This window comes from Hemiscyllium ocellatum, chromosome 5 (genome assembly GCF_020745735.1).
Source record: "Hemiscyllium ocellatum isolate sHemOce1 chromosome 5, sHemOce1.pat.X.cur, whole genome shotgun sequence".
NCBI classification, from domain to species: Eukaryota; Metazoa; Chordata; class Chondrichthyes; order Orectolobiformes; family Hemiscylliidae; genus Hemiscyllium; species Hemiscyllium ocellatum.
This window is the reverse complement of record NC_083405.1, coordinates 40,624,088-40,643,802: the sequence shown is the minus strand read 5'-3', so window position 1 is coordinate 40,643,802 and position 19,715 is coordinate 40,624,088. Positions and strand designations below refer to the sequence as shown.

At 40.9% G+C, this 19,715-nt stretch overlaps 1 protein-coding gene across 1 annotated transcript in view; it reads right to left on the bottom strand.

Annotated features, from left to right (window-relative positions):
• The window catches only part of LOC132816009 (rap guanine nucleotide exchange factor 5-like), a 189,018-nt gene that overhangs the window by 137,039 nt on the left and 32,264 nt on the right, over nt 1-19,715 (bottom strand). Inside the window, exons 5-8 of the mRNA XM_060825412.1 lie at nt 17,724-17,895; nt 12,091-12,175; nt 10,557-10,605; nt 8,903-8,979 (exon numbers count right to left, since the gene is read on the bottom strand). Coding sequence (XP_060681395.1) covers nt 8,903-8,979; nt 10,557-10,605; nt 12,091-12,175; nt 17,724-17,895 — 383 coding nt within the window. The remainder of the gene's footprint in view (nt 1-8,902; nt 8,980-10,556; nt 10,606-12,090; nt 12,176-17,723; nt 17,896-19,715) is intronic.

The window sequence follows — 19,715 nt, the reverse complement described above, 5'->3', positions numbered from 1 at the left end:
TAAAAACCTCCCTGAGCACCACAAATAAAATGATCGATACAATTCACAATTGGAGGCAAAATCCTAACTAATCCTTTAAATGCATCATTCCAGATCACAATTCATATATTATTAGGAATATGAAAATAAGTGATTAATAGAATCAAACAGTTGCATTTAAAATAGAGAACTTGATTCACAAAGTCATGGTAGTCATGACATTCCTCTCCACATCTGTCATTCTGATTGTTTTGGTACAGGACTGTGGGGAGGGATGTTTCTATGTTAATGCTGTACACATTGACTTATTTACAAATAGGAAAGACACATTCCAAGAAACAGAATCATAGTAAGAGTTTTTGAAATCAGCTGTAACTATGGAGCAGAAATTAGATTTAGTTCTATCTGTTTAGCAGGAGCAATGAAGGACACTTTTGGGGATCAATGAGCCGTATTCAAAGGCCCAAGCAATTTGGTTGAGTAGGCATGATGATGGTCCCTAGGGCTTAAGTTAGACTTTACAAATTTCAGGGACTATGAAACTTTCATGTGTTATGGAGTCAGGAGCAGAACAGAACAGACTGATAGAATGAATGGTGTACCTTGTTTCAGGGATGCCTCCCTGGATGTGATTCTGGTTCTGTTTAAGCCCATGAGAAGACTCCGCATTTTCAGCATGCTGGAGTCTTGTTCACTGGGAACTGGTTGCCATATGCCCATCATTGTTGTGCTCTTCAGACTCATTGGCTGACTTTCTCATGAGTACCATCAACCATCCCGTTAAATCAGAACCTCTGGTGACCCAACAGAAAGCCATCAATCCTGTTTCAAGGTGTCACGTAGTAAAGGACAATTCAGATGGGTAAGATAGGCATACCTTAATAACTGCCTAGGGATCTTCAAATCTGGTCTCCTTCCTATCGGAAGGATATTATGAAACTTGAAAGGGTTTAGAATAGATTTACAAGGATGTTGCCAGCATTGGAGGACATGAGCTATAAGCAGAAGTTGAATAGGCTAGGGCTGTTTTCCCTGGAGCATCGGAAGCTGAGGGGTGACCTTATAGTGGTTTATAAAATCTTGAGGGGCTTGGATAGGATAAATAGACAAAATCTTTTCCCTGGGATGGGGCAGTCCAGAACTAGACAGCATGAGTTTAGGGTGAGAGGGGAAAGATATAAAAGAGACCTAAGGGACAACTTTTTCACACAGAGGGTGGTACATGTATGGAATGAGCTGCCAGAGGAAGTGATGGAGGCTGGTACAATTGCAACATTTAAAAGGCATCTGTTTGGGTATGTGAATAGGAAGGGTTTGGGGGGATATGGGTACTGGCAGGTGGGACTAGATTGGTTTGGGATATCTGGTCAGCAACGATGAGTTGGACCGAAGGATCTCTATGAGTCTATCGGTTTGTGATTACACCAGCTGTGCCTTTTGAAATGAGACAAAAAAAACTGCAGATGCTGGAAGCCAAATCAGATAGGCAGTACGCTGGAAGAACACAGCAAGCCAGATAACATCAAGATGTCGAGAAGTCGCCATTTTGGGTGTAACCCTTCTTCAGGACTGGGGGTGGATGTAGGGAGAGCTGCAGATAAAGGGTGTGACAGTGGCAGGGTGGTGAAGTGGGGATAGGTGAAGACAGGGAGTGGGTACGACCTGGTTGGTCAATGGGAGGAACGAATCTGGTTGGTGGCAGGGAGCAGTGGAGGAGATGGGGAGGGGCTAGGAAAGGATTCATGGGAAGGGAGGGAGGAGGTTATTTGAAATTGGAAAACTCAATGTTTAGTCCTCCAGACTGGAGGCTGCCCAGACAGAAGAGGAGTTCCTCCAATTTGCGGTTTGGGGCAATGGAGGAAGTCAAGGGTGTTCACGTCGGAAAGAGAGTGGGAAGGGGAATTAAAATGGGCAGTGACTGGGAGATCCGGTCGGTCCCTGCAGACCCTGCTGCAATGTTCCCTAAGTTTACGTTTAGTCTCCCCAGTGTCGAGTAGACCACATTGGGAGCACTTCTTGCAGTAAACCACGTTGAAGGAGAGGCAGGTGAACCTCTGTCTCAGCTGGAAGGACTGTTTGGGGCCCTGGATGGAGGTGAGGGGGATGGTGTACCAGAAGGTTTTGCATCTTTTTCGGTTGCAGGGGAAGGTACTCCGTCATCCAAACACCCCCCCATCACATTCCCCCTTCCACTGCTCTAAACACCTCCCCCCACCAAACGCAATAGAGACAGGGTTCCCCTTGTCCTCATCTACCACCCGCCAGTCTCCTTGTCCAATGCATCATCCTTAAACACTTCCAGCAACTCCACCTAGACCCCACCACCAAGAACATCTTCCCCTCACCACTCCTCTCTGCCTTCTGCAAGGACCATTACCTTCGACAGTCTTTGGTTTGTGCCGCTCTCCCCACCAACCCCCCTGAACCCGCCCACTTCTGGTCCTGAAGAAGAGTTACACCCGAAACATCTACTTCTCCACCTCCTGATGCTGCCTGCCTTGCTGTGTTCTTCCAGTCTCCTGACTGGCACTTTTTGAAGTGTGCAATCCTTGTAGTTACAAAAGTTCCCTTGGTAATCTTGGGAGTACCATAATTGGCACAAATATGCATTCAACAATGTCCTACTCCTTGAAAAGCAATCAGAGTGACAAACTTCAGAAACAATCAATCAATTCTGACAGGCATCATCAGTAACAAAATTGACATAATTTCTCACTCTGGCAAACAAGCCATTAGTTAGCTGTCTATTGCTTGCCTACCAACTGTGAAATTCTGTAAATGCCTGTAGCAAAGCCCTGAAAGGAGGTGAAGACAAAGAAGCTGAGGTGATGACCTTGAGAGCCACTGGTAATGTACGTCCACCATTTAGCAGCAGGTCTGGTTCCAGGAGACGGCGAGAAACAAAACCAGAATGAGACCCTGAGCATCAGGAGGCACCAGAACTCCAACAAAGAAAAGAAACTAATCCTTTACATGCTACACCATAAGTTGAGGCTGAACCTCATTGCTGAAACCCTCTTTTTTTGACCTGCAGGTTGGCGAGGAGCATGCTGTTATTGCTTTTGTACTGCAATTGATCACCTTGATCCTCAACTGAAGTCCAAAGTAAAACAGTGTAACGAGCACCCATGCTGATCTGATAGAACCGCAACGTGGAAATCAGAAGACACAACCTTCGATCTGTCAGTTACCTCGGTAACAAAATTAAACCAAGTCTTTTACACATACCAGCAAGATATCACCAGCAGGGTTTCAATTCTTAATGACATTTTTTTTTCTGATATATCTTCAGTACACTGCCAGAGACAAAAGGGGAAAGGGGCTGAATTTAAATAATGATTACTTTTCCCCTCTCAGGTCCGATAAGTCACTGTCTAGCCATTCATTTTCAAAGAGAGAATGAACGAGACATAGTGCAGTTCTGAAGAACTGAACTCGACTGTACTGAACTTTCACTCTCCACAGATGCTACCTCACAGACCCACTGAATTTCTCAAGCATTCTTGATGTTAGTTTCAGATTTCCAGCATCTGCATTATTTTGCTTCCATTAGACAAATGAGTTACTTGAAATGCCATTCATTTCTATCTTGGAGTTAAAGGGAGGTGTTAATGGACTAGTGGGCTTTGATTTACAGAAGGTTCGAGAGCTTCCAGGCTAATTCCAATCATGGGATGATAGCAGCAATTTTAAGAGTCTGGCAGTGTTGATTATTTGTTTTTTTTTAAATGGATTTAAACCTGATAATCAAGAAGAGAATATATATTAACCAACACAAAATTATCTTACTTCGTGCCCTCCGGCCATTACATTGCTCATTTACTGCTAATGTATGTTTGCCCTGTTTTTACTGGTATGTTACAGGAAGCCCAGGAAACAAGTGGGTCCAAAGTTTAATGGCAAAGTCTGCATTAATAGCCCTGCAGTTGAAATGAAGTATTCAATTTCAGCCTCTCCTGAAGGGGTTGCTTGATACTGTTCAATGCAGAAACTGGCAGGTTGTAGCCAGCCTCCAGCACACTGTCAATTTCCCCTGTGTTCAATTACCACCCCATTCGCTCCAGAATTCAGCCTGTGCTGCCTTCAGTATGTAAACAAGCTGCCTAATACCTATTTTCAATTCTGTCACAGAAACAGAGAAACTGCACAGTGATGGCCCAGGATTGATCAATAGCTGCTCTATTCAGCAGACAATCACAGGTACATATTGAAATGAAATTCAATGAAAACCTCCTAGAGCTGGGAGGAACAGGCATTTTGTATTATTTCACTCCTCCCTATGCTGTCCATGTCCCTCTATTCCCTACCTGTTCTTATATCTATCAAGATGCTTTTTAAAACTTGTTGTTGAATCGGTCTCTCCTAAACATCTAAATACCAGAACATTAAGCTGTCAGTCTTGTCCCTCCACAATCAAGTTGTAATAGCTACAACTTCGTGGTTATATGGATTAATCCAAGTTCATCTGCCTTGTTTGAGATGTTCCTCGCATTAAAACAAATACACCTTAGACAGCCTGTGCTGCTTTGTTCAGTAATCTCTCCCTGGATGTTCTTCCACTTAGTGTTACTGGCCTTAGTCTCAGACACCTCCTCAGTCATTTTACCTGCTGATGTACTGCTCTGGCTCCCCCCCCACCCCACCTCCCCACCTCCCCAATGCCAAATGAGTGTCTGCCCTGGAAGATGCCCCATGAATCTATATGCCTGAAGCCCTCCCTCCTACATATAGCCATATAGACAATAGACAATAGACAATAGGTGCAGGAGTAGGCCATTCAGCCCTTCGAGCCTGCACCACCATTCAACATGATCATGGCTGATCATTCCTAATCAGTATCCGCTTCCTGCCTTATCTCCATAACCCTTGATTCCACTATCTTTGAGAGCTCGATCCAACTCTTTCTTAAATGAATCCAGAGACTGGGTCTCCACTGCCCTCTGGGGCAGAGCATTCCACACAGCCACCACTCTCTGGGTGAAGAAATTTCTCCTCATCTCTGTCCTAAATGGTCTACCACGTATTTTTAAGCTGTGTCCTCTGGTTCGGCACTCACCCATCAGCGGAAACATGTTTCCTGCTGCCAGAGTGTCCAATCCTTTCATAATCTTATACGTCTCAATCAGATCCCCTCTCAGTCTTCTAAACTCAAGGGTATACAAGCCCAGTCGCTTCAGTCTTTCAGTGTAAGGTAATCCCTCCATTCCAGGAATTGACCTCGTCAACCTACGCTGCACTCCCTCAATAGCCAGAATGTCTTTCCTCAAATATACTTAGCTGTACCATCTTCCTCTTCCTAATCTCACTGGCACATGGCACAGGAAGACATCCCAAGATTACAACATTAAAGGCTCTTCTTTTCAACTGCTGAAAATGTGTTGCTGGAAAAGCGCAGCGGGTCAGGCAGCATCCAAGGAGCAGGAGAATCGACGTTTCGGGCATGAGCCCTTCTTCCCTTCAACTTCCTACCTAACTCCCTGAACTCCCTTTGCAGGGCCTCTTCTCTCTTTCTGCCTGTGTCATTATTAACAATACAGACTACACCTTCTGGCTGCTCACCTTCCCCATTCCGAATATCTTGTGCCCACTCAGAGACATCCTTGACCCTGGTACCAGTGAGCCCCACACCTTCCTGGAGTCTCGCTTGCATCAGCATGGATGCCTATCTGTGCCGCAAATATAGAGTACCTGACCATGACTATTTCCCTGCACTTTGACTCTCCCTGGTGTGTAACAGGGCAGTTCCTAGTGCCACTGCTGCTGCTTTCCCCTGAGAGGCCACACCCTCAGCAGTATCCAAAACAATATGTATGTTTGAGGGGAATGGCCACAGGGGATTCCTGTACTGCCTACCTATGCTTACTCGGCTTCCTGGAGGTCACTAATCTCCTCTCTGTCTGTGGTGGTGTGACCAGCTCACTAAACTGGTCCACAACATTCTCAGCCTCTTGGATACTCTGAAGTAACTCCATCTGCAGCTCTAGGCACTCCATGCAGAAAATCAGGAGCTGCAGCTGAGTGCACCTTCTCTATACATGCTGACCGTGGAGACTGGAAGTGCCTCTGAATGCCTACATATTACAGGCAGAGTATTCCATCGGGCCAAGTCCTCACGCCATTTCGAACCCTATCATCTAAATGAACTTTATTAGCTGCAGACAATAATCCAGGAACTGACTACACAACTTTACCCACTCAGCACTAAACTCAGGTCTCTCACTCCTACTCCCCGTTCCAAGCAGACTGCAAAGACAAAAGAATAAGTACGTTACCTTTGTCCAGACGCCACCATCTCAGTCTGCAAACCTGGTTCTTGAGCAGCAAAGCCTATGTTTATCCTGGTGCCGCTCTGCTGCTCATCATCGGTTCATTCTTCTTCACTCTGCTGCTGCCCTCACTGCGTGGTCTGACCTCGATAGGTATCACATTACCTGATGCTACTGAAAATTAGCTAACCTTGAAATGTAAATCAGTATACCTGGACTATCCATCATCTTTCTACTTTCCTAATTTCTATTAAACAGCAAATCTGGAATGGTGAGCTAAGCAAAACAGTCTTCCATGGGCTTTTAGAGTTTTCTAAGTCAGTGATATTCTCTTGCAATGCGTGCTGTGCCTATGCCAAGAGTGTTATCACTCAAAGTGGTTAGTCCTGGATGTCTTTAGCTGGTGAATTCTTAGCCCAAAAGCAGACTAGACAACAAACACTTATTCTATTTCCCATGTGTTTTCGAATTTTCCAGCATGGAGGAAATCTTAGGAAGACCTACGGTTTCAAAAGTTGAGTTCATGAAATCACCAATATCCTTTTCATCTCCCAATTGTTACTTCCAAAGAGAAGCATCTTTCATGGAACGAATTGCCCTCTGCTCCTTGGGCAATTCCCCATCTTCGGCTTGGCAACCTCAAGTTTACATTTGAATGGTGGGTTCAAGATCTTGGTATACATTAAAGAGAGGGGCAGTACCTACACAGGTTCAGTTTGAAACAGGCAGTGAGCCTCCTCCATGGGAGTTGCCCACTTATGCCTTTGTGGTGACCATGGGCACAGTGAGGTGATGATGATCAATATGATTGGGCCATCATGGGAGTGAATGTCTTCACAAATTCCCAGTTGCGCCTCATAACTTCAATCCTTGTGTCATATTTCCAGACATTTTGCTACTCTTCCATTCAAGATATGCCAAAGGACAAGAAAAAAGGCTCATACAGAAACTCAACCTCATTTTTAAAATTTAATTCACAGGATTTGGGCATCACCTGAGAAGGAGCAATTAGAGATGGGCAACAAATGTTGGTCTAGCCAGCAGCACCCACACCCCATGAATGAATTATGACTATTTAGCCTGAAAATAAATTTTGGTATAATTTACAATTCCTTGGATAGATAGAATAACCTGCTTTTCTTGCAGTGCAATGACAGAAAGTTAAAGGAAATTAAGGCCCAATATTTTTTGATTAACATTTACTTCACAATTTTACAAAGTCTAGCAAAATTTTAAAACTTGCTGGAGAAAAAAAGGGCTAAAGTCATTAAACAAGACTCATGGCATCTCCCAAAAAATGGAAAGCCATCTATCTAAGCTTTATCAGGAGTTCAGTCATTTTGCAGAATGGGCCTCTTGCAATATTTCCATTGCTGTCAGGGAGCTAGTGATAGGGGTAATACATAGCACAATCCTAACTACAACATCAAAAGGAGGAGAAGCTAGCCATCAGAATTGAATTTGCAATATATCCAAGGTTCTCAAAGACGCGATAAAGAATTTGTCCCTCTTAAAATTGCTAGTTTGCTGCCATTGTCCCTCTTCTGGACCTGAATTAGAAAGCAATGGAGACATTCATTTTTCCTAACTACCACCTAAATGCAGCAAAATAATCCAAGATCCCTTTGAGGAGGAGGGAACTTAATTTCACAAGTAACAACTAGAGCTGAGGGGAAGGCAATTCCCTTCTCTTTCTCTCATGATACTACCGAAATATAACAGCAGTATTAGGCAACCCATACTTCATTGTCAGAATCTCTTCATTCCTGTCAGAAGATTGCACTGGGCTGCTTGAATAATTGCTCAACTTTCCACCCTGGACTGAAAGAACTCTGACAGGGTTAGAACCCAAACATCTGACTTCCTATTCTGCGAAAGAGCGGTCACCAGTGTCTGCAAGAGAAAGACTGATTACATCTATTAGAGTCAGATATAATGTGGGGTCTCTCCTTAAGGTTGATGGCGATGTTCAGAAGGAATCATTTATCTGATGATTAGCAACAGTGCTGCTAATTGCTACTCCATTAAATGACTTGCATTTTATAGCTTTAAATGCTTCTGTGATCAATCATACATTACCTGTTGCAAAATAAAGTTGCATTTGGTTTGTAAATTCCCTTTTCTCCATAAAATATTTTCACACATCTGCCTTTCAAAAGCCAGAAATTTTAAAAAAATGGATCCATGCACAACTCTGGCATCCACTTAGTCCTATTACTATTACTTCTTGGATAAGAGACACTGCCACTCAGTTGCTTGCAGAAGAGACTGGCGACACTTAAGCTAATAGCATCTTAGTGTAGATCCGTAAATTGTAGCACAGGTAGACGTTACTCATTGCCATTCTGAGCAAAAGAATAAAACTACCTGGTGTTTACATATCAGCTATTATAGATCTTAACAGAAATGACAAACATAGCTTCTGGCTTTCCTTCTCCCCAGAGATGAAAGAAAAAGTTAAATAGAGTTTTTTTAATGAAGGTAGGATCTCCACCTTTAAAATTTCTAAAAATTGCAGGTGTAGCTCCTCCCACAACATTCAGTATGAAAAAACTAGGTCTGTGTCACTGTTCAATGTAACAGCATATGGTGGCGCATACTGCATTTATTATCTGTTGATAAAGATCAAGCATCTCATTGCTATGCAGTAAATGTACCTTCTTTTGCTTGATATTATTCACTGAGCCTTTCAATTCAACTTGCTTGATGTCACTTCTGTTATCTTCTCCGCATGCTGGGAAAAAAAAATCCATAACTGTATCATTGTCCAAGCAAGAATTGTTTCACAAGATATTTTCTCATTAGGAAAAACACAGGAGATATTTGTGAACCACTTTGCCATTCTTTTCTGAATAGTATACACAGTGGGGAGGTCTCAGATTTTATTGCACATCTGCTTTCAGACAATATGGATCTTGTTTCCACTCAATTCTGTACAAAATTTTATATATTATTGGTATCACTGGCAAGTCCATCAATTAGCTACCAATCTGAACTATTCTTGAGAAAGTAGTGGTGGGTCTTCTTTTAGAATGACTGCAGTCCATGATAGCAATGAGAGTAGCATACCACACTGTTGTAAGATAGGGAGTTCCAGGATACTATCATTGAAGGAACAGTGATAATATGTCCAACAGTTTTGATAAAGGGTCATTGATTTGGAATGGTGACACTATTTCTCTCTCCATTGTAACTGCCTGATTTACTGAGCACTACCGCATTTTCTGATTTTATTCCTAAAGTTTAGTTCTTGTTTATCAAGAACCCCATTGAAGCAAAAAAGATGCTGCCTTCACCTCAATTTTTATTTAATCTTTTTTCCTACTTTTTGATGCTAAAAGACACACTGTGCATTGTAACGCCAGGTTGCACTTTTACACCTTTTTATATGGTAAAGCATCCCAAGATATTCATAGGAACTTTATCAAAGAAGAGTTGACACTGGGCACATAAGATTGTATAAAATGAGGTCTGCAGATGCTGGAGATCATAGCTGCAAATGTGTTGCTGGTCAAAGCACAGCAGGCCAGGCAGCATCTCAGGAATAGAGAATTCGACGTTTCGAGCATAAGCCCTTCATCTGCAGACCTCATTTTTTACTCGAAGATTTTAACCTACTGCGAATCCTCTTACAAGGGTGCCTTCCTTGAAGAAGCTCTCTTCCTCCCTCTACAAGGCTTAGCCTGCTTGGCTCTCTCTTTCTTATTCCTGATGAAGGGCTTATGCTCGAAACGTCGAATTCTCTATTCCTGAGATGCTGCCTGGCCTGCTGTGCTTTGACCAGCAACACATTTGCAGCACATAAGATTGTATGTCAGGTGAACAAATAGTTAGTCAAAAAGACAGATTTTAAGGAGGATCAGGTGAAGAAACAGAGAGGTTTAAGAAAAGGAAAGGCCACAAAAGGAAAGATTAAGGAAATTAGAGATGTGCAAGAAGTCAGATTTGGAAGAATGTATGTTTTTCCAAAAATGTTTCCATATCAATTTCCATCATTTATGGGTGTTTTATTTTCCCCTTGTCATCTCTCAATTTGGTTATTATACATACAGCCCAGTGTGACATATATTTAATTGTGACCTTTTCAATTCAATACAATTCAAATTATTTTTTAAAACTGTAGCTGGTCCAAAGACTGACACCATTGTATGCAGATAAAACCTGGTACAAAGTCCAAGCGGGATGCAAGAGCTATGAGGTTAATCTGTGTTATTCGAAGGATGGTATCAGTCATACATAATAACCTTCCACATTGAGTCAGTGCTCCTGATGAAAAGTAAGTGTGATTTGGAGTGTGATTGAGATACTCACATGGTGTTTCTCCTCTTGCAGCAATAGCAGCAACCAGTTCCTTGTTCACCTATTGTCAAAAAAAAGCAACACAACATTAGAATTGACACTTAGTCTGATTAACAAGCTGCTGTGCTTTCGTAAATGCATTCTGCAGCAAAAGAGGCCGAAGAATACTTGAGCTTTTAAAAATGGGATGAATAAATTATTAACACAAAGATATTTTCAGTCAAAGCTTGCTGTAAATGTCAACTGGCAGCAGCAAAAGAGAAGTTAAATTTATTAGGATTGGAATTATTGAAAGTAGAGTTACAATCCATGAGGGAGCTGTGGCAGCTACACTCAAAGCACCTAAAGACCAAATGTTAACTTAAAGTATTGCTTTGAAAATTAAGACTTCCACAGGTTCAGCCAGGACTCGACACTATAAACTCTTCTCTGGCAGAAATGGTTTTAATGAGGTGATTGCAGTTGTAGGTTTCCTCCCTAAATAAACTGAATGTTTCCTCATATAACTATCAGTCACCAAGTACATTTAAGTGATAAGGTACCACAGAAATACTGCTCTAGTTTTCTCCACAGTGCAAGGAAGCTCTCTCGTTAATCAGGTCTATAACTTCGAATAAAGATTTCAAACGACCACTCACAATCTATTATCACCAATATCATTGAGGTGACCCGGAGCTATCTCGGAATTTCTGTGGTTGCACCATCATAAATGCACCAGCTACAGGTGGATACTCTGTTTACTGTGTAAACCAATTATGTACTTCCAGCACTACCAGCGATGTAGCTATTGCAAAGCTTGAGCATTTCAGGGCCAAATCAACTGAATAAAAAACAGTGGATATTCATTTAAACTACAGTTTGGATAACCCTCAAGGATCAAGTATCCTTTGACGCATTCACGTTCTTCTAGCCCCTGCAAGTTGGTTTGTTCCCTGGATGGGGCAGGAATTAAATCTAAAGATCTATAATATACCTCCAATGCACTCACTTTCCAGTTTATTGGATGAGTTTGAGGGTGACTGAGGAACCTGTTGTCAGGAAAAGATCTGTAATTTAAATATTTCAATGAGGCTGTGTTCCTCCAATCTAACAAGAGTTTTACAGGCCTGGCACCCTGTTGAAAAACTGCTTGGTTTCTGAAAATCTAAGCTTATGGTAGTTGGCATAAATTTCTCGCCAGCAGAACAAAGCCTTTCAGAGATGTTTGGGAGATGAAATCCATATTTGGCTGTTGACAATCCACAGCAAATCCAACCTCTCCTCCAACAAAAAGAGAAATTGCCAGTGATACTCAGCAGGTCTGGCAGCATCTGTGGGAAGAAAGCTGAGCTAACATTTCGGGTCCAGTGACTCTTCATCAATCTCTTCTCTATTGCCTTCAAATCAAGTCAGCCTGGAAACTGGCTGCCAATTCAGTCTCATCCATTTTACACAATGACCAAAGACCACCTTCACCAACAATTGTGGCAACCTTAACAGCTGGTGTTATATTTTTAATGAGAGAGTAGTGTTTCACAGGAGCTTCTCAGTTAACAAGATTTTTTACCGTGGTTGATAAGAGAGCAAGAGCCTGTATTTGGAGGATTTCATCACATGGTGCTATTTTCTCCTCTGCTGAACTTTGCTCTGATCTGAAAAGATAAGAGATTGGAAGATCCATTATTCTTTATTTAATCCAATGTGTTTATTTAGTTTGGAACAGTGTAAGAGATTTACTGCCTGCTTGGAGCAGAGAGAAGGATATCAGCTGGTGACTTTAATTTCCTCATCATAAAGGTCAAAGGTTTAGAAACATTTGTGCTCATTTACTCTTTTTAAGATGGTTATGTTCCAAATGTTGAGCAATACCACACACTTAGAGCTTAATGGACAGATACTCAATAGAGCTCAAAACTAGCAGCATGGATCACAATGCACAAAGGGCTCTTCCAATGAACACAACATACAAAAGAAATGCCACCTCTAACTTAATTGACGGTGGTGCGCAGTCCAGCATTAAATATGCTGGTGAATGGCTGCACATCTCAACAAGTGCTCAGGTTCCATGCAAGACTAACACCATTGAAAGTTAGACTGCACTAGATAGCACCAACCACTCAAAGGGGAAGTTGGTTTTGGCTGGAGTGAGTTTGTTAGTGGCAAAGTAAGATATTCTCAGCAGGAGAACACTGACTAATGGTCAAAGGGAGAATATGTGTTTTTAGATGCAGCACTGAAGGCCTTGGCACAAGAGACAGATTCGAGAATTGCAGATTCACAGAATTATTACAGTACTGAATGAGGCCATTTGACCTTTGTATCTGCATGGATTGTCTGAAAGAACTATTCACTAGTGCCATTCAACTATTTTCTCTAACTCACACATTCTTCCTTTTCAGATAACAGTCAAATTTGTTTTTAAATGGTCCAATTGATCCTGTATCTACCACCCTCACAGGCAGTGAATTCCAGATGTTTTCTTCCATATCACTTTTGTTTGTCTTATCATTCATTCCCTCCCATCCTCTATTCCTTCACAAAAGTTAACAGTGTGTATAAATGCTGGACAGGCGTTGGGGAGTCAAGAGACAAGTTACTTGCTTCAGAATTCCTAGCATCACATCTGCTCTTGCAGTCACAATAATTATATTTCTATCCAGTTCAATTTCTGTTCTTGGGTAATCCTCAGGACATCGAGAGTAAGGGACTCAGTGATTGTAGACCATTGAATACCAAGGGGCGATAGTTGGATTCTCTCATGAGAGATGGTCTTTGCCTGGCGTTTGTATGGCATAAATGTTGGTTGCCACTTATCAGCTAAAGTCTGAATGTTGTCCATGTTTTTCTGTGTATGGATTAAATGGCTTCACCATCTGAGTTGTCATAAATGGCACTGAACAATGATCGTAGATGATTGCACATCAATACTCGATCTTATGATGGAGGGAAGGTCACTGGTGAAGCAGATAAAGATGGTTGGGCCTAGGACACTACCTTGAGAACTACTCCAACAAAGTTCTGAGGCTGAGATGACTCATCCAATCACAACCATCTTGTGCTAAAGTATGACTCCAATTGTAGAGAATATTCCCCAGACTTCCACTGACTCTGGTTTTGATGGATGGGTTGTGCCACACTCAAATGCTGCCATGATGTCAAGAGACAAAAAAACTGCAGATGCTGGAATCCAAGGTAGACAAGCAGGTGGCTGGAAGAACACAGCAAGCCAAGCAGTATCAGGAGGTGGAGAAGTCTGACCACTTCATCACTGAGCAGAGGGACCAAACGTATCTTCAAATATGCACACAAATCTATCTTCTATGGATACCCAGATGAATATTCATGATGCAAATGTGATCAAGGGACAGCCAATTCCTTTAAACCATTTTAAATTGAATGATAGTGCAATGGATGGAACAATTATTTAGGATCTTGGAGATACTGAGAACTGCAGATGCAAGAGAGTCATATTGGATAAAGAATGGAGCTTTTGTGAAGGAATAGAGAATGAGAGGGTATGAATGTAAAGTAATTGGTAAAAGAAACAAAAGTGACTAACCCTTCAGGAAGGGTGTCACCCGAAACAGTTACTTCTCTACCTCTTGATGCTGCCAGGATTGCTGGGTTCTTCCAGCCTCCTGCCATGATGTCAAGGGCAATCACACACTTAACTCACCTCTGCAGTTCAGCTGTTTATTATCCATGTTTGGACCAAGACTATAATGAAGTCAGGAGCTGAGTGGCCCTAGCAGATTCCAAACTGAGCATCAGTGAGCAGGTCTTGGTTGAACAGTGCAAGTTCCTTTATTGATATCCTAAGTAATTGGTGAAAGGTTCCAACCTGAAATGTCGACTCCCCCTTTCCTCCGAGGCTGCCTGACCTGCTGTGCTTTTTCCAGCTCCAATCTTTATCCAGTTTGACACTCCAGCATCAGCAGGTGTCATTATCTCCAAGATCCTAAATAATTGGTCCATCCATTGCACTATCATTCAATGTAAAATAGTTTAAAGGAATTGGCTGTCCCTTGATCACATTTCCATCATGAATATTCTTCTCAATATCCATAGGAGACAGATTTGTGTGCATATTTGAAGACATTTGGTCCCTCTGCTCAATGATGAAGTCACTGGGCAGAATAACAATTATTTAGAAACACACCAGCTCTGGAGTACATAAAGTAATTTGTAATAATTTGAAAGGTCACCCTTGAGTATTTGTACAATTAATTGCAAGCATTGATCAACTATAGATAAATCAAAGACTGTTAAACATGGGTTTGTGTAATTACAATGGAAGTGCAAAAACTGCATTTTATCTTTCATAGTTAAGTTTGTTTGTCACTCATTTCCTGGCAGGTTGAATCGCTTTGTAACATTTTATCTCAATCTTACATCATCCTCAATAATCCTGAAGATGGCAGCTTCAGCTGCGATTGAGTTCTATGGGCACTAACAGTCTCTGGTATGTCACCGGAGAGGTTATGCTGAACAGGCATTTCCAGTTATCTTAGTGGTCACTTTATGAAATCCTGTTTTCAGTGGGAACCTTACCTGCCTGAATCACATTTCAGTTACACTCACATGTTACTAAAATTACTGGATGGAAAAACTACTTTCTAAAATCTAAATGTTGAATACCAGCAGTGAACATCCAACTATTCCTTGAGCATTTTAAATAGATATTTTACAATGATAGGCAGAGTTAACTACATATGTTTTTCAGCGACAGTCATTCAAGCATGACATTCCCAGCTGATGGAAAATATACAAAAAGTCTAGCATAGGAAACAGTAATGATGTTTGAGGAACTGTAAATATAATTTGTTCATGGGTCACATATCCTGATGAAATTTGCTTTTAAATATTCTTATCTATTACGTTAAAATGTGATGTTAGTTCCGTCTAAACTCTCCGCCTCTCTATTTCTCTCTCCTTCTTTAAAACACTTCAAAACCTGCCTCTTCACCAGGTTTTTGGTCACCAGTCTCAACACTCGTTTAGTAATTTGGGGTCAAATTTTGTTCAATAGTCACTCCCATGAAGCTGTTTAAAACATCTTACAATGATTACAGTACTATATAAATGCAAGCTGTTGTTGGTATAGGTGGCATTCTAATAATCTTTTCAATAGTAAACTGATCCTTGGCTATAATTAGTCAGTGTCACATTATCATTACTCAAAGTCCTGTTTGTCAGTTCAGTGGTGACTCTATAATGCTCAATCAAAATGAGTTGAGTCTTCAGTTGACAGTTACAAAACTCCCAGCACTAGTAATATTATATAGCCTCTGTCTCTGGTCCTCTAATTCCACTCCAAATATGGTGCTAAAGGTTTCATTTATTTACTGTTGTTTCATTCTTCAGCCAAGTATTTAAACTTTTTATTAATTCAAGTTATTTTTCAGCTCTGCTCCACCAGTCGCTAAGAAGATAGTTTATGTTCCATGCATACCTGCAATGGAGGAAAAGTTTTAAATTAACTAACCATCACAGTTACTCCCCACCCCAGTTGTAATGCTCAAATTCCTCCTACAGTGGCTCAGTTCAGTCTGCTACCATTGAGCTAAGTGCTCTCATGTTCCATGGAGTAAAAGGGAATTTTATCTTTATCTTGGGTTTAGCTACTGGGCAGTGCAAAAGAAGTTATGTTGTGGAGCTGTGTCTGTAGGTCAACAGATATGTTCTCTCTTACCATTTCTGTAGATAGTTCAATTAGGCCTACCACTGTTCACTCAAGAGTGAAGAATTCACATTGTTATAACCTCATGCTTCCTTTCCCACTTCCTCCCAGTTTGCATCCTCTCTCTACTCCCCTACTCACCTATATAAGAAAGACTTGAATTTATATAGCATCTTTCACAACCAGCAAATGCTCCAAAGTACAGCTAAGTACTTTTTAAAGTGTAGTCACTTTTATAGTGTAAGAAATATGGCAGCCAATCTGCAAACACACAATAGTAGCATCATGATAATGACCAGGCAAACTGCTTTTGTAATGTTGATCGGGATAAATATTAGTGTCATGGAATCTTTCACGTTCACCAGTCAGAGTAGACAGAGCCTTATTTAACATCTGATCCAAAAAGTGGTAGTTTCAGGAAGGTGGTACATCAGCTTTCATTTTTGTGCTCAAGTAGGACTTGAAACTGGAGACTTCTGAATGAGTGATGAGTGTGCTATTCATTCTAACCACTTCGCATTGTCTTTCTCCATGGTTGTAATTATTCGCCTTTCCACACTTGGCTTGTAACTGAACTCTACCTTACTTCTCCCTATACCCCTGGAGTCCACAGCTGCAGTAACCTTTTCAATGGTCACCCTCCCTCTTGCCTTGTAATCCTGAGCTACCTTTCCATAGACCCCCATATGGCTCCCCTAGTTCTAACCACCTTCACTCTCCTCATACAGCAGCTGTTTCCCTTCTCTCCTGCCCCGTTCACCTCCAGCAGTATAATACATACTCCGAGTCCATCCCTCCTCTAACATTTCTTCACCTTCATTATTGCAATCCTCACACACACACCAATCCAACCACCCTTTTTTAAATGCCACTCAAACAAAAGACTGCTTTTGCCTTTTTGCAAGTCACTTGATATACATGTACACTTTTTATATAAGACACATCCATTTCCTGAACTCCAGTTGTCAAATATGTAGTAGCAGCTGAAGCAATGTTCTTCAACAAATATAATTGTTTTGGTGACATCAGGCGGATTTAACTATTGACAATCTTGATTGCAATGTTTGTTTTATCAACATTCATTTGCAATGATTTATTTATAGCTGCCTGATTCTTCTCCCTGGCAGTATTTTAACTTACTCAGTGAACCAGCACATGCAGGTGCAAAAGGTAACTCCAGCCAGTAATGTCTTGAAGATTTTAAGCCACAATGTGGAGCAGCTTATATTTTCAATCCCTTTGAAATCACTCTCTGTTCAGGGCAAGTTGACCCAAGTTAAATAGCACACAAGACTGAGCTTATGGAGCATCCAACACTAAACACTCCATAAGGTTCAAGGGAAGTAAAAAGCAGGAGAGATTTATAAAAAGGCAGTTGATTAGATGTTAGCTGTTTTAAACTCTCACTCAAAGTTACAAATAAACTTTCCTTCTGTTTCACCTCCTTCACCCTGATTGTCGTATAAACTCATTTCTGAAAAGAGGACGGTTATTATGGAAAAGTTATAAGGTATACTAACATTACTTGCAGATTTGTTCTGGATTGAACATAAGGGACAATGTGGCCGAGCAGCCTTACACCATTTTTCCACTCGCCTTCCTTCCTGAAGGGACAGGCCGGATCATCATATTCGTCGTTTAAAAACTGATAGCAGATGTCTTTATCTTGAAAGTTTTCTTGCTTTTCCATCGCTATGAAATAAAAAGATAATTTGTGACATTTTTCAGTGATTTGTGCTGTGAGAATCTCACACTGCAAGCTTTAATGAATTAAATAAACAATCTTTTAAGTACTGTTCTGGTCTGCCGACTGTAGTGTAGAAAGTGGATGGTATGCTATTTTCTTACAGAAAATATAAATGTTTCTAGTTCAGTCAAGTGGAGTATTTAAAGAGGCTGAATCATCTTGGAATAAAACATCTGGCTTGAAAGAAAAACTTATGGGGCTGAGATCAATCTCCAACACAATGATCACATACGCCGCCATTTAATTTAGTTTTTGTAAATATATAGTAGTGCTAGAGATTTAAATAAGATCTCATATCTCCAAGTTAATATGAAATAAGGTGCTTAATGTTCTTTTGTTTTCTGAAAATCCACTTAATTGATATAGTATGATTTCAGATTATTAGTATTGTTGATCTAAAATGATATTCTTTTCACGGCAATAACATCACGTGATAAAGAAATTGTAATAGATATAAACCACATATACATGTTCCTGAATGTGTCATATTTTGAACAAGTGGCAGTTGGAAGGGAATTACATCACCATTTGCAGGGATGCAAATCGAAGACTCAATTTAGTCCAAGTTCTTTTGAAATTCAAATAATAATGATGCTTCTAGTGAATAAAGGCCTGCTGTTCCTTTCCTAATAAAACTTAAGAACCAAGGCATCGCCAACATGAACTACAAACAGTCTTAATACAGGATTTATTCTTCTTGATTGATGAAAGAAATGAAGAAACATTACAGAAATATGAAATGCACTCCACTCTCATTAAAATAACTATTTCCAGCCATTTTATCATTCATATAAAGGAAATGACATAACATTTTGAGCATAAATGAGAGTAGGACAATTAAATTTTGCCACTATTTTAAATCAACACTCTACTTTCTCAGTATTTTGTTAGTTTAATAGATGTAAGACAGTACTGAGACAATGCTACCTCAAAAGGAGCCTATTTTTCAGATGAGATGCTAAACAGAGGCCTTTAGAGACAGACTTGAAGGTCTGTTTACATGCTGTTGTGCTTTTGTACTGTTCTATCTTAGTGGAGGTAATGTGACTGGTGGAAGAATGCTGATTTTGAGAAAGGACGACAACACATGACATTGCAGGACCAGCTGGGCCCTCAGGGCTGAGCTTTAGACTGTATTGTTTTGGCATAGATGGCTGACAGGCTGAGGAGCACCAGTTAAGCCACAAACCAATGGGTAGTGGTCAGAGAATGAATGCTGTTATTTTGTGCTTCTTGGTATCACTACTACTCCCACAAGATAGCCTCTCAGTAATGTGGTGGGAGCACAGTGGTAATGTCACAGGACTAGTAATCAGGGACATGGATTCAAATTCCAACAAGTCATTGATTAATGAATTGAGAGTGCAAAAAGTTAGTCTCCACTAAACTATATCTCTTCGGGTGCACTAATGACCTATAGGGAAGAAAATCTATCCTCTTTTACCTAGTCTCGTTTACTTGTGACTCCAGACTCACAAAGTGATTGCGTCTTAACTCTTCTCTGAAATGCCTAAGCAAGCCAGCCAATTGGTTCGAGGGCAATTAGGGATGAACCACAAATGGTGGCCTTGCCAACAACACCCATACGCCATGAAAATATAAAACAGAGTAATTTGTGTAATCTGCTGCAGAATAGAGAATCATTGAGAGAGCTTGTGTACTCCAATGGGAATCGGTTAGCTCAGTCGTCTGAATGGCTGGACAGAGTGATGCCAACTGCACAGGTTCTATTCCCATACTAACTCAGGTTACCATGAAGGTGTGC